We start from the raw sequence: 15,486 nt of genomic DNA on the forward strand, positions 1-15,486 counted from the left end.
CATTGAAATAAGAAATTAAGTATTTTTTGTCATGATTTATTATAAAGATTGTTTATTTATTTGAAATGTTAATGTATTATGTATTTAATATAGTGTGTTCTATGCGTGAGGATGTCTTACAATTTTAAAAATTATCGTATCTCATAATTTTTCGTATCTCGTGTCACGTGTCCATGCAACCTAGCTCCTGACATATGATACTACTCCATATACCAAGCTAACCAAGAATTTTTTTTTATTACCAATAAAACATGAAGTGTTTTTTTTAAATTATTTTTGTGTCGTTGAAATAAGAAATTAAGTATTTTTTTTGTTTTATGTTTATGATTTAGTATAAATGATTATTTATTTATTTAAAATATTAATGTGTTACTTATTTAGTGTAATGTGTTCTAAGCATATGAATGCCTACGTTTTTAAACATTATCGTATCTATACGTTCCTGTATTTGTGTCTCGTGTATGTGCAACCTAGCTCCTGGTGTATGGAACTACTCAATACACCAAACTAATCAACCATGATTTTTTTTTATACCAGTAAAAAATGAAGTGTTTTTTTTTTAATTTGTTTTTGTGTCATTGAAATAAGAAATTAAGTTTTTTTTATTTTATGTTTATAATTATTATAAATGATTATTTATTTATTTGAAATATTAGTATATTACTTATTTAGTGTAGTATATTCTAAGCGTGTGGATGTTTTACTTTTAAAAATTATTGTATCCATATGTTCCTGTATCTCGTGTCCTGTGTTCGTGCAACTTAACTCCTGGTATATAAGACTATTTTATACCCAAGTTAATCAATCAAGACTTTTTTTATTATCAAAAAAATGAAGTTTTTTTTTTAAAATTTTGTTTTGTGTTGTTGAAATGAGAAATTCATTGTTTTTGTTTATATTTATGATTTATTATAAATAATTATTTATTTATTGAAAATATTAATGTATTACTTATTTAGTGTGTCCTAAGCGTCAGGATGTCTTACTTTTTTAAAAAGTATCGTATCCTGTACGTTTCAATTTATATTTTTTAAATTGTTTATATATTGTTTATACACACTTTTTTAAGTGTGTGGATTACTTATTAATTGTTTTGTAAGAAGGAATAAATTTAGATTAATATATTAAATGCTAGAGATAATCTTTTTTTTATAGTTATTATCTTGATAAGAATTATCTGAAAATATAAAACAACTGATGTTCTTACAATTCTTACAATTATGTTAAATTGTGTTAGAATTCTAACATTTGTCATTCTATAATTCAAAATACTATCAAGTGACAAATTGTGTTAGAATTCTAACAGCCATCCTAGTGACAAATTGTGCTCTTTATATTTAGTTTCCATATAAAGCAAACTATCATGCTTTTATATTATATAAATATAGATATTTAAATATATTAAAATTTTTAGAAAAACAACAAAAAGGAGAGAAATAATATCGAATGGAGAGAGATATAGATCGAAACATTTTCCTGGCATATAACATTATAATTAATTAATTATAGTGTGTGTATATATAATTCTCTCGGACCATAAAGTATAAAAGTTTTTCATGTTCTTACTCTTACGAGAATTGAGGTTAACGCTTTATTAATAACTTTTTATATATTTCATTGTACCAATAACATCGACTTAATTCAATATATAAGAAATTAAAAAACAAAGAGCAAACGATGATTTAAAAACTAAACGACTTAATTCAAGTTGTAGAGTTCCATAAACAGACATAACTCAAACACCACTTTCCCGTAAAGAAGCTACTACGCATATAGTTTTTCTTCTCCATTACTAACATCTATACTACATTCACACTCTCTGCATAGTTATTCTAATTAACTTCTCTGAAGGCCAAACCACATATTATAGCTCTTAATACTTATTTCCATACCAGAGAACTCCTCGGTTGGGACCTCCCTCTTCTGGCTCGACAAACAGGCACTCCTTGGCCTCCCTCCAGAGCGCCATAAGAATCGGAGTGCCATCAAACTGATAATACTCGCCCAATATAGGCTTGATTGCTTTAGTGGCCTCCATTGCATGATAATGAGGCATTGTAGAGAAGAGATGGTGGGTTACATGAGTGTCTGTAATATTATGGAAAACCTTATTCAACACCCCATAATCTCTATCCACTGTCGACAAAGCTCCCCGGAGCCAATCCCATTCGGACGAGTCATAGTGTGGCAATGCAGGGTGAGTGTGCTGCAAATATGTGATTGTCACAAGAAAAGCATTAACAATAAGCAATGGTATCCCATAAATAGATATCAGCCAAGCTAACCCTTTTGCCATGGCAATCTGATAGAGCACATAAGTTGCAGCGAAAATCCCAATGTCAGAAATGTAAATCTGAAGCCTTTCTCTATCAGAATATATAGGTCCAGAAGGATCAAAGTGACAAGCAAACCGATTATAAGGTCGTCCAGAGACATTGAAGGCTAAGTACAACGGCCAGCCGACCGTGAGTGTGGCTGCGAGGGCTAAAGCTCGGCCTAGTGGATTATTGAGGTACTGGGAATACCAAGGGATTCTAGACTTGAATTTGGGGACAAAGACCTCATCACGTTCAATGGAACCGGTGTTGGAGTGATGGCGACGATGGCTAATTTTCCATGAAAAATAAGGAACAAGAAGTGAAGAGTGGAGAATTAGGCCAACAGTGTCATCAACCCATTGATAGTCACTAAAAGCATGGTGGCCGCATTCATGAGCAATGACCCAAACACCAGTGAGAGTGCAGCCCTGGAGAGTCCAGTAGATGGGCCAAGCAATGTAGGAGATCGGAGAAGGGAGAAGATGGAAGTAGCTAGCGGCAATGTAGTAGAAGAGAGAGCTTAAAGAGAGGTCATAAACAAGGTAGGAGAAAGAGCGGAGAAGGGAGCGTTTAAAGCAATGGGATGGGATGGCTTGTTTGATTTGGCCAAGAGTGAATGGAGGTTTTGTGTGTGGAACTCGCTTCAGGCGTCTGTTGGTTTCCATTTCCTTGAACTTACTGCTGACGAGGACAGCAGTTTTTTGGCCACCGGCTCCCATTGTTCTGTTAAGCTTCTCTGCAGATTCATTATTAAACATTAATTGGATTGAAGTTAGCTTTTTCTAGTTATAACTGAAATGCTGTTATTAACTGTTAAGCTTCTCTGCAGATTCATTATTAAACATTAATTGGATTGAAGTTAGCTTTTTCTAGTTATAACTGAAATGCTGTTATTAAAAAAAAAAAAAAAGGCACAAATAAAAAACAGCAACAAACTACCCCCTAGTTTAGGATTTACTTATCCAGACTTGGTCCACATATGAAAAAAAAAAAAAAAAAAAAAAAAATAGTCTAGACAAGTATTTTCCATTTACCTAATGATCATGGAAGGAACATTTATTTATTTATTTATTTATTTTTGAGAAGAGGAAGGAACAATTTTTAAAAATTCTTACTTTCGTCAGTTTGTTTTATAGGTGAACTGCTTCTTATTTTGTATCCCAAACTAATTAAACCTCCAAAAAAGAATAATTAAAAAAAAAAAAAGAAAATCTATCATTTGTATGTGATATCCCCAACATATAAGTTTCACAATTATACAACAAATTTATCTAATAATTGTAATGGGACCAAAATTTCCATAACAAAAATATGGGGGCAAGATATTTGCATTGATGAAAGTAACACCAGATGAGATCCTGATGAGCAACGGCAGATGCCTAGAGTAGGTGGTAATCTCCCTCCAATAATATTTTTGAAATTCTCTTATTGTATATTTAAATTAAATCAATTATTTACTTTTACCCCTCCTCCCCAAGAATGTTTAAAATTAGCATAAATTACTATAAAGTCCATAAAGATTTAACTGAAATTTTGTGTTTGAAAAAACTGTGAAGTTCCTGATGATTGGTATGTTAAATATTAATGTGATATGACCAAAATAGGATATTTAACAACAAAAATAGCACTGATGGAAGGGGTGAATAGTTTAACAAAACCAAAACTCAGGGACCTCGCAATAGTTTCTCCAAACAATAGAGATGAAATATTAATTTTGTAAAACCTTTGACTCTTCAATTCATTTTCACCCTTGAATATTAGAAGCTCAGTTCCATCACAGTTTGTGGACCCAAGATATAGAATTCAAGTCCACCTAGTTGATTTTTCATACATCTATTCACTTCCAAAATCCCATATATATATATTCTCAAAAAAAAAAAAAAAAATCCCATGTAGTATTATATTTAATATCATTGATGGGAAGGTGAATGCCATAATTAACTTTTGTCTACAATTGAAAAAGTTTTTTTTCTATGCATTTCCCGATTTGTCATGCCCAACTAATTATTAACATTGACAAGGAACGATACTTTTCAAAATCAAATGAGGCAAAAATGGCTTATTCAGAATGCAACTTTCCGTCTTTACCTCTAACTTGAAAATGAATGAACAAATAAGACTACAGAAAACATTAATATACTTTAGCATAGGCTTATTAAAAATTAAGAAAGGCTAGTTTTAGAAAAATTTGTTGGTACTCACTTTCATGTAAAGATTACCCTTGTAACTTAAGGTTGTGTTTGACGATAACTTTTTAAATAGCTTTTAGCGTTTTGACTGTTTTTCAGTAACATAGTATTTGAATTAATTTTTTATGCCTTCTTTACTCAGCCCTGGAGGCACCTCTGTTGTGTTATTTTTATTTATGCACATAAAGTAGGAAAAAAGTTAAATTAAAACTAAAAAAAAAAAAACGTTTGATCCAAAACAAGTTGTTCTTAACAAGGTCATTTTATTAATTGCTAAACCTTCTTCTAAAAAAATTTAAAAATAAATTGCATTTACATAATTACTTTCACCTTATCCCTAATTATAATAACTAAGAAACAAATTATTAAACCTTTTCTAACTAATTAAAAAAAATTGTAAGCATGTTTTGTTTATACTTCTTTTTTTTTTTTTTACTTTTTTTCTTCATTAATAGATCCACCACTATATTAAATTAAATATATTTGTTTTGGCAAAATATATTGTCTACTTTAAACTTAGCCTGCACAGATTTATTTTCGAACTAAAACCACCTCATAGCCCAAATCATGACTTATCAGTCTAAATTTATTTTTTCTCGTATACGTTACTTTTACGTTATTGCTTATATAACCTGAAATTCGTCTAAGATGTCACGTACCTAGCAAGTGTTTTCTCATAGATAGAACTGCTCACCGTCCTTCAAATGATTTTCAAGTCAACGAAAATGTCTAATAGCTTGCATATTAATTCCACGCAAAGTCGTAAGGAGCACGCAAGGAGGCAGCCGGTAGATATCAAACTTAGGAGAAAATTTTCAAAAATTTAGGGAGGCCAAAATAAAAAATTAAAAAAATTTGTCAACGCAAAAATTAAAAAGAAAAATTTGAAAAAAATTATACTTAATAAATGATTTATGTTGAAATGGTTTGAGTTTGGAATATAAAAATATCTACTAAAATGTAGTTGAAAATACTCCAAACAATTTTTTTTAAGGAAATCATTATTTTCTTGAAATAATTTATTTATTTTAAAAAAATAGGGATAAATATGCAATTTTCTAAGGATACCATGTTTCTTTTTCCTCAATTTTCAATATTTATTTATTCACATTCTTTATTAATTCATGGGAGAATTACTATTTAGTCCCTAAAATTTGATCTCAATTACTATTTGACCATGTATTTTAACTAAACAACTTAATCACTCCTAATTTTTGAATCTATTAAACTATTTAGTCCTTTCGTATTTTCACCATTAAATAAAAGGCTAAACATACGAAGAACCAAATAGGAACTTTATATTAAATTGTAAATGATCAAATGATCAAATAATCAAAAAAAAAAAATGTAAAAGACTAATTATTTAGTCAACATATAAAGACTAAATAACAATTATAGTCAAACTTTAGAGACTCGGAGTAATTTATTATTAATTCCTTCACTTTAGTCTCTTAAATTTGATCAAAATTACAATTTTATTCCTCTAATTTAATAAATTGACTTATTAGTCCTTGAAATTTAGGCCACTTCCGGTCCAAAAACTGCAATTTTAGTTAAATACTTTATCATATTTACTATTTAATCCCTTAAATATATGTAATATCACTATTTAGCTCATTACCCTTATAATATTAAATTTATAATGGTAGTGGAGTTCCACATTGCATGCACCGGCAAGAAAATCTAATTGTTGAAAAATTTAAGTAAAAATAATCTGAGATCTGCCTATCAACAACAGGAGATTAGAGTAAACCAAAACAATTACATATTTAAAAATAATAAGTACCTGAAGATTATCCCAGATATGTTTGCTCTTCGAAAAGCACTTGTTGCAGAGAAACGCTTCTACTTCTCCCTCAAAAGCACTTCTTGCAGGGGAAGTGCTTTTCTCTCCCTATATCTGTCTATGGCTCTTTCTTACGTGTCTATGCTGTGGGCATGTGTAATCTGCTTTGCACGAAGCCCATATTTAAAGCACTCTAAACGAGATTCTCAACAGTACGCATAGACATGACTTCTTGCAGTCGATGAAACGTGTTAACGTGATATTAAATTTATTGACACATCAAAACAATTGCATTGTATTACCATTTTGATTGATTTTTTTTTTTTACTTAAAGGAATGGCTGTAATTTCGTGTGGCTGTCAATGTGGGGCCCTCGCTGCCCTTTCCTTCAACTTCAGCATTTATTTTTCTATAAAAAAAAAAAGTAGAATTGCTTTTGGAGTGGTTGGACGTTATGGGTACGTAGGTCAATATTAGCTTTTAACTATTAGATATTAATTATTAGCTGTTACGTGTTTACGTAGTAGTTTAAAGTAAATGTGTTCGATAAAAATAAATATTTGATTAGCTATTAAAATTAAAATGACAAAAAAAAAACATTAAAATGTTGACTTAAAATTTGAAATTGATAGGTGTCATTTTTACAGTATTTTTAATATAGTTTTTATTTGAAATTTTAGTAATTTTAATCACTTTAACTAATTTGTACTTCGTTTTATTTATATTTTTTTCAAAACTCCCTTGGATCATAATCCACTTAATCTTAAAGAAATTTGCAGGATTTTGGCACAGAAAAGAGCATTACAAAGCAAAACACTCAGGCTCTGACACTCCCAGCCTGTGCATATTAGCACGCTCGCGCTAAACTTAAGGAAAATCAAGTGGAGACTCAGACTCTAGCACGGCTAGCTCGTGCTATCTGGCACGCCCGTGCCTAAAAGGACCTCAGGGCGTGCTTGCATAAGCACGCCCGTGATGCATTTTATCTTGGAAAGTCAGAGCTTAGCACGCCCTGACCGTGCTATGAAGAGCGCCCGTGCTACAAATACTTCTCTGGACGTGTTGCAGAGCACGGCCCGTGCTAGATCATTCATAGAACTCAGTCTCTAGCACGCCCAAGCCATGCTATGGAGCACGCCCGTGCTACGAATATAATGCTGTCTTGAATTAAAAATGCAAGCCAGTCTCTATAACTTACATGGGCCCACCTCAGATATTTTCCTAACTTGCAAATCAAGATCTAAACCTATTTAAGAAGATGGAAGAGTCCTAATTGAGAAAAAATCCAAGCCTAAACAGTTTGTGATCTCCAAAAAAGATTTCGTACTTAATAAGGATTCTATTTCCTAAATGGAGTCGGATTTTCTTCCAGGAGGTCTATATAAAGAGAGGAGCCATTCAGTGTAGAATCATCTCTTGTTCTATTTTTTTCTACATAGTTCTCTCTCTCTCAATGACTTCAAGCATTCAAGATTTAGGCTAAGATTCAAGGAAGCCGTCCACGTATCTGTCGCCTAATTTTTATTTCTAAACTCTTAATTTTGTTTTACTTTTCATTATTCATATTAATTATGAAATTTTATTCAAGTATTATTGAGTTTTATTTAATTACTATATCGAACTAAATACTCGTACTAGGTATTTGATGTAGCTTAAATTCTTCTCCAATTTATAAAAATTAGATTTGTTTTTCTTTGTTCAAAGTATAATTTATTTGCACTTAATGGTTCCAGGCAGAGTTTCTCCCATGGATTGATTTATTTCATTAATCACTATCGGGAGAAGGGTTTTTGATATGAATATGGTAATAAATTACATGAGAATAATAACTTGATGCAGAAGCTATGTGATTTGACTCATGAGGGTTTTCATAAGTTAATAACCTTAGGTTATGAATTCACAAAACAAACCACAAAACTTAATGATTTAATTCATGTTTGATTGACTATTGGAAGATAGGTAATTAGACCGGGTTAGAATAGCTAACAATACATCGGGAGAGCTTGTTAGTGATTTTAGGGTTGTTTTCCCTACTTGAACAATTAACATTGATTAACAAAGTAATAAAATAAATTGGATAAAGTTAAGTGAAATCAAAATCCCTAGTAGTTTTTACATCCTTGATTTCTTTTCATCTGAATATTGTTGCTTGCTATATTTCTGTCTTATTTTTAGAATTTACTTTTCTTACAATAGATCTCTATTATTGCCGTTTAAATAATAATATGTTAACACAATTTTAATACTTGATATACGATCCCTGAGAAGACGATACTCTACTTACTTTATATAACTTGCTACGATTCGTATACTTGCGAAAAATCACTATCAAGTTTTTAGCGCCGTTGCCGGGGATTGGCATTATCAATATCAATACTAATTACCCTATTATTAATTTAGACATTTGCTTTTCTGTTTTATTTAATTTTTTTTAAGAATTATTTCAGGTGTTTATGCAAAGAAGGTCAGGTAGGACTGAACCCCTAGTCTTTGATCCAGAAATTGAAAAGACTTGTCGTAAGAACAATGCTCCTAGAAGAACACGTGAAAGCAAACCCGAACAACAAGCAGACATGGGTGACGAAGTCAACCCAAAAATAGACCTCCACCTCAACATCCGGTCCGTACCTTGCGAGACTACACCATACCTACTCTTAATGGGACAACCTCAAGTATCACAAGACCTTGGGTGGAAGCTAATAATTTTGAAATTAAAACCTGCAATTATCCAAATGCTTTCCACCTCAATTCAATATGGAGGTTTACCTAGTGAAGATCCTAACGCTCATATCGCAAATTTCCTGAAAATTTGCGATACTTTCAAAGAAATGGTGTTTCCGTAGATGCCATAAAACTAAGACTCTTCCCTTTCACTCTTAGGGACAAAGCACGATCTTGGTTACAATCATGTCCTGCTGGAAGTTTTACCACATGGGAGGAATTAACCCAAAAGTTTTTAGCAAAATTCTTTCCATCTTCAAAGACCACAAAACTGCGCAATGAGATAATGACCTTTGTCCACCATAATCAAGAAAGTTTGTACGAAGCTTGGGAAAGATTCAAGGACTTATTGAGAAAGTGCCCACATCACAGTTTGCCTAAATGGTTACAAGTACAAACTTTCTATAATGCATTATCTCCTAACATTAAAATCACTCTAGATGCAGTTGTAGGTGGATCTTTTGAAAGAAAAGAGATTGATGAGGCATATGACTTGATAGAAGAGATGGCAAGCAATAGCCATTATCAAAGCAACTTTGAAAGGAAGAAGACTGCAGGAGTCTATGAAATAGATGCCACTACAGCAATCAATGCCAAAGTAGATAATATGGTAAGAAAATTGGACTTATTGACTACTAATCCTGTCAATTCTATTATGCAACTTTGTGACAGGTGTAATGGGCAACATGGGATTGGAGAATGCATGATAGACTCTTTGAATCCGCAAACCTTGGAACAAGTAAACTATGTGATGAATCAAGGAAGAGTTACCCATACTCCAACTCCTATGATAATAGGTTGAGAATCACCCTAACCTGTCATATGGGAATCCTAACAACGCTTTGAACGCACCACCAGGTTTTATACCTCAAGAGAAGAAATCTCATGATGATCTCCTTACTGCCCTTTCTAAATCGCACATGGATTTCATGAACGAAACCAGAGAAAATAACAAGATCCAACAAGCTGCGATAAGAAATTTTGAGATTCAGCTGGACAATTCGCAAACATGATGGCATCCCGACCTCAAGGTATGTTACCTAGTAATACTGAAAAGAATCCTAAAGAACAGGTACAGGCTATCACCTAGAGAAGTGGCAAACAGTTAGAAGAACCACCAAAGATAGAAAAGAAAAAGAAGAGCAGAAAAAGTTCCCATCATTGACCTAGAAGAGCAAGAAGAAGTGAAACCTTATGTTCCACCTATTCCCTTCCCACAAAGGTTGAAGAAAGCACAAGATGACAAAAGCTTTCTCAAATTTCTTGATGTCTTCAAAAAGCTTCAAATTAACATTCCTTTTGCTGAAGCTCTCGCTTAAATGCCCAATTATGCAAAATTTCTAAAAGAAATCCTGAGCAAGAAACGAAAAATTGATGATCAAGGAACAGTAATGTTAACTGAGGAGTGTAGTGCAATTATTCAAAATAAATTGCCTCCAAAGTTAAAAGATCCAGAAGTTTTTCTATCCCTTGCAATATTGGTAATCTTGATTTTGAAAAAGCTTTAGCAGATTTAGGTGCTGGCATTAACCTTATGTCTTATGGAGTTTTTAAGATGCTAGGAATGGGAGAGCTAAAGCCAACAATGATGTCTCTACAATTAGTAGATCGATCAATCAAATATCCAAGAGGAATTGTAGAAGATGTACTTGTAAAGGTAGGCACATTTATCTTCCCTGTTGATTTTGTTATTCTTGATATTGATGAAGATAGAGAAGGATCCTTAATCCTTGGAAGACCCTTTCTCGCAACTGCAAGAGCATTGATTGATGTATATGAAGGCAAATTAACTTTAAGGGTTGGTCAAGAGGAAATTATTTTTGATGTTCTTAAATCTTGTAAACTTCCTATGGACTGTAATGACTACTAATTGCTAACTAGTCGTGATACCACACTTTACGCGCGGGTATTTACAAATTTATGTCGAAAATTTTTTATTTACATCTACATATTAAAACTAACAATAAAAATAATTGAAAGTATTTTGTGTCAATCTATATGTATTTGAGTAAACTCATTTTAAAGTCACAATTATATAGAGGGAAAATTATTATTTAGTCCCTCCGTTTTTACATAATTGTCCAACTAATCCCAAGTTTTGCGCAAATATCTAACTAGTCCCTCAGGTTTAACTCCGTCTAATTAAAAGGTCCTTCCGTCCGAAAAGTTGGTTTTTTTCCGTTAATTATAGACTAAAAGACTAAAACACCCCTCCCTAGCTGACGTGGACCATAAGGGAAAATTATTATCTAGTCCCTCAGGTTTTACATAATTATCTAACTAATCTCAAGTTTTGCGCAAATATCTAACTAGTCCCTCAGGTTTAATTCCGTCTAATTGAAAGGTCCTTCCGTCCGAAAAGTTAGTTTTTTTCTGTTAATTGAATATTAAAAGACTAAAATACCCTTCCCTAGCTGACGTGGACCAGTATGAAGCGATAATGATATACCTAGTTTGTTTCTCTTTGTTCCTTCCATGCCATAATGATATACCTAGTTTATCTTTTGCACAGATAACCTTGCATTAAATATTAATATTCATTTTTAAAGTTATGAAATTATAATAATATAGGTGGCAATAATAATTACTTTTTTTATCTATAAATAACTATTATTTAGAGCCGGTGTTTTCTCCACAAATATCTTTTTTTAGAATATTAATGAGTAATTAATTTTTTTTTTTCAATTTTATCCTTATTTATATTAAATTTAATAATTATTTTTATAATTTTCCAAAATCATATAACATCTCCTCTCTTACTTAAGGTTACGTAATAAAATTAATTAATATTTTGTTATAATTTATAAGAATAAATTTACTTACTTAATTACCATAAAAACATTAAAAGTATTTATGAATAGATGGAATACTTTGTTTTTTTTTTTTTTAGATTTTATCAATGATAATAGTAATGTTTCTTGATAAAATTTGCATATTAAATATGAATAAAATAGAAAATTATGTTTATTACTTTTTTCTAAAAAAGAAACTATGATGATAATTTGGGGTAAAAAGAAAAATGAGGTATTTACTTTTTTGAAGAGGTATTGTAACGCCCCGGCCCATGGTAGATATTGTCCGCTTTGGGCCCAGCCCGCACGGTTTTGTTCTTGGGCCAGCAACACATGCTGTAACCCAAAACGCGTCTACCATGTTCTAGAGTGCCACCCTTTATGTATAGAACTTCCACCTTGTGCTTAGCCGATGTGGGATTTTGCCTAAGGTGCAGTCCCTGACATACACCCCCCCTTAGGGACTCAGCGTCCTCGCTGAGGTTTGCCCCACCACCAGCCATAGGGACAAGGCTTTGGCTCTGATACCAAATTGTAACGCCCCGGCCCATGGTAGATATTGTCCGCTTTGGGCCCAGCCCGCACGGTTTTGTTCTTGGGCCAGCAACACATGCTGTAACCCAAAACGCGTCTACCATGTTCTAGAGTGCCACCCTTTATGTATAGGACTTCCACCTTGTGCTTAGCCGATGTGGGATTTTGCCTAAGGTGCAGTCCCTGACAGGTATTTACTTTCATGATTCACTTAAATTTAATAATATTTAATTAGAACATCAAATTAATTTTTTTATCCTTTTTTTTAATACTGTCTTTGTTCCATAATACTTGTCAGATTTGAGAAAATAGTTTGTTCTAAAATATTTGTCTAATTTGGTCTAAAAGACTTGTTATATTTGCGGTTTTAAGGAGTAATAAATATTTTTTTTCATATTTACCCTTTGTGTATGATTAATAATTATTACTTCAATTTAATGATTTTCTTAGAGACTAATATTAAATTAAGGGTAATATTGTCAAAATTTATTCAATAATTTATTATAATTTATACAAATTTAATAATTTTTTTAAAAGACATGAAATTCTAAATGTGACGAATATTATAGAATGAAGATAGTAATATTTTAGAGATAATTATATTTAATGGTTTTCGATTTGCAAATATTCATAATCTAAAACTAAACCGTACATTTAAGAGAGAAAAATGATTATGTCTCCATCGACTTTATATGAAACTCTTCAATTTTCATTTTTAAATTTAGCGAAGGCTAATTTTCCTACTCGTGTAATTAAGCTTAGTCTATACAATTCTACATGTGCATAAAATTATAGGGAAAATTATTATTTAGTCTTTTAGTTTATACAATTCTCTCCCTTATCGCTTCATACTGGTCCACGTCAGCTAAGGAGGGGTGTTTTAGTCTTTTAGTCTTTAATTAACGGAAAAAAACTATCTTTTCGGACGGAAGGACCTTTCAATTAGACGGAGTTAAACCTGAGGGACTAGTTAGATATTTGCGCAAAACTTGGGATTAGTTAGATAATTATGTAAAATCTGAGGGACTAGATAATAATTTTTCCTTATGGTCCACGTCAATTAGGGAGGGGTGTTTTAGTCTTTTAGTCTATAATTAACGGAAAAAAATTAACGGAAAAAAATCAACTTTTCGGACGGAAGGACCTTTTAATTAGACGGAGTTAAACCTGAGGGACTAGTTAGATATTTGCGTAAAACTTGGGATTAGTTGGATAATTATGTAAAAACGGAGGAACTAAATAATAATTTTCCCTTATATATATATATATATATATATATATATATATATATATATATATATATATATATTAAATACACTCAACAGCTAATAAAAATAAAATAATTTATAATTTATAATTATCTACAAATTTCTTAATTATAAATTAGTTTAAAATTTAAAAATTTCAAACATTTAAAAATTAATAATTATTTATATATCTATTAATTATAAATTAATTTAAAAATTTATGCCCTATTAAGTGTTATAAAAATAAAAAATAAATAGAAATTTTTAAACATTTCTAATTGTTTGTGTTCAGATATTTTTGTATATTATTTCAATAATTATTTAGTACGTTAAAACTAAAAATAAAATCACTGAGAAAATCACTGAGAGTGTTTTAGATAAAGTCTCAAGAACTAATTAATTTTCTTATATCTATATTATATATAAATGTGGGAATAGAAGGATAATAAATTTTCAATATTGTCATTAATGAAATTTAGAATATGTAAAATAACTTTAGTTATGACCAATTAAAAAAATTTTATCTTAAAAAATATTTATATTATTTATATTTTAAACAAGCTAATTAATTTACCCGTACTTCGTTACGGGATTGATATTGCATTTTTCTTAATTTGCTTGATGTTTATCTTATTAATAATATAAAATTCACTTTATACATACATATAATAACATTGTAAATAATATAATAAATCGTTATGAAAAAAAAAAAATCTTAATTCTTAACTATCATAAATTATGTATCTTACATTGTTGTTTTTTTTTTTTTTTTTTTTTTTTTATGATTATGTATATTGAACTTCAAATTTTTATATTTTGATTTTCATAATAATAATAAAAAATTTAAGAGTTTTTAATACTAACGCTATAAATTGTATATTTAAAGAATATGTAATAATGTAATTGATTGCCAATTCAATTGAATAATTTCTAAAATAAAATATTAAAAAATTATATCTACATACCTATAAAGTTCATTTTTTTATTCATTAACTCATAAAGTAAGTTTAATAATCAATTTAGGTATAAATTTATATTGATTTCATACTATTTAACAAAAAAAAAAATGTTTTTATTAATATCAATACATTAAATCAAAATAGATAAAACTAATTTGGGTCCATTAGGCCTCCCATATATCAAAAGAAATAGATAAACTAAATATTCGGATAAATTTTTTATTAAAAGATTATGTAGAAAAAAAAATGAATATATCATTATTTACAACCTCAAATAGGAAGCATCTTGCTCTACTTGAGCTGGGGAGAAAGGGTGAAATATCAAAATTAAAGTGATAACAGGTAAAATTAAAAAGGCATGAAAAAGATGGGGAGAAAGGGTGAAATGATAAAATTAATATGACAAAAGGTAAAATTTAAAAGGCATGAAAAAGTATGGTTTTATTGAAATAAAATTATGAATATGACAAAAGGACAAAATTGAGAAGCATGAAAAAAATATTTTTATTGGAATAACATTATCGTATGAAATGATAAAGGGGGAAAGATGGGAAAAAAATAAAATAAAATTGACATGGTTTTATTGGAATAACATTATTCTATGAACAGTGTTTTTAGATTTTATTTTAGTATATATAAAATAACACATTTGATTATGAGAGATAAGAATAAGGAAAAAATATTTAAAAATATATAATATTTGATTATAATTTAAAATATTTTAATTATGAGAGTTTTTTTATTTTTTTACAATTTGATTGGGTTTTTTTGGTAAATTTATGTTTAAATATACAAAATACACATAATTAAGTCATTGAAAATTTTTAATTTTTTAGTTTATTTATTAAAAAAACAATTATTTTAAATTTTTTATTTTTCTACAATTTAGTTTATAGAAAATTAATATTTTAAATTTTTCTTTGATTTGATTGAGTATACC

General features: G+C 30.1%; 1 protein-coding gene and 1 non-coding gene across 3 annotated transcripts; both read right to left on the reverse strand.

The window, feature by feature from the left end:
- Nucleotides 1-1,764: 1,764 nt before the first annotated feature.
- LOC149492256 (bifunctional desaturase/conjugase FADX-like) lies at nt 1,765-6,396 on the reverse strand. 2 transcript variants are annotated; one of them, XM_089716780.1, is made up of 3 exons: nt 6,294-6,388; nt 3,130-3,141; nt 1,765-3,041 (listed from the first exon to the last, which is right to left on the reverse strand). In XM_089716780.1, the coding sequence occupies exon 3, from the start codon at nt 3,035-3,037 to the stop codon at nt 1,874-1,876; it is 1,164 nt and encodes a 387-aa protein (XP_089572906.1). In that variant the 5' UTR covers nt 3,038-3,041; nt 3,130-3,141; nt 6,294-6,388; the 3' UTR covers nt 1,765-1,873. The 2 variants fall into 2 exon arrangements, with proteins under 2 accessions (XP_089572906.1, XP_089572905.1); XM_089716779.1 differs by lacking the exon at nt 3,130-3,141 and having other exon boundaries at nt 1,765-3,054; nt 6,294-6,396.
- A 2,886-nt stretch (nt 6,397-9,282) lies between these two features.
- Nucleotides 9,283-9,389, reverse strand: LOC149492257 (small nucleolar RNA R71). The gene has a single exon (XR_016319068.1). It is a non-coding gene; the product is annotated as a small nucleolar RNA R71 (small nucleolar RNA).
- Nucleotides 9,390-15,486: the final 6,097 nt, after the last annotated feature.

Source organism: Jatropha curcas, unplaced genomic scaffold (assembly GCF_041381405.1).
Source record: "Jatropha curcas cultivar XTBG-Jc1 unplaced genomic scaffold, XTBG_Jcur_1.0 HiC_scaffold_31_pilon, whole genome shotgun sequence".
Classification (NCBI taxonomy): Eukaryota; Viridiplantae; Streptophyta; class Magnoliopsida; order Malpighiales; family Euphorbiaceae; genus Jatropha; species Jatropha curcas.

Coding starts and splice junctions, on each gene's coding strand:
- LOC149492256 (XM_089716779.1), bottom strand. CDS start 3,037: ATGGGAGCCGGTGGCCAAAAAACTGCTGTCCTCGTCAGCAGTAAGTTC.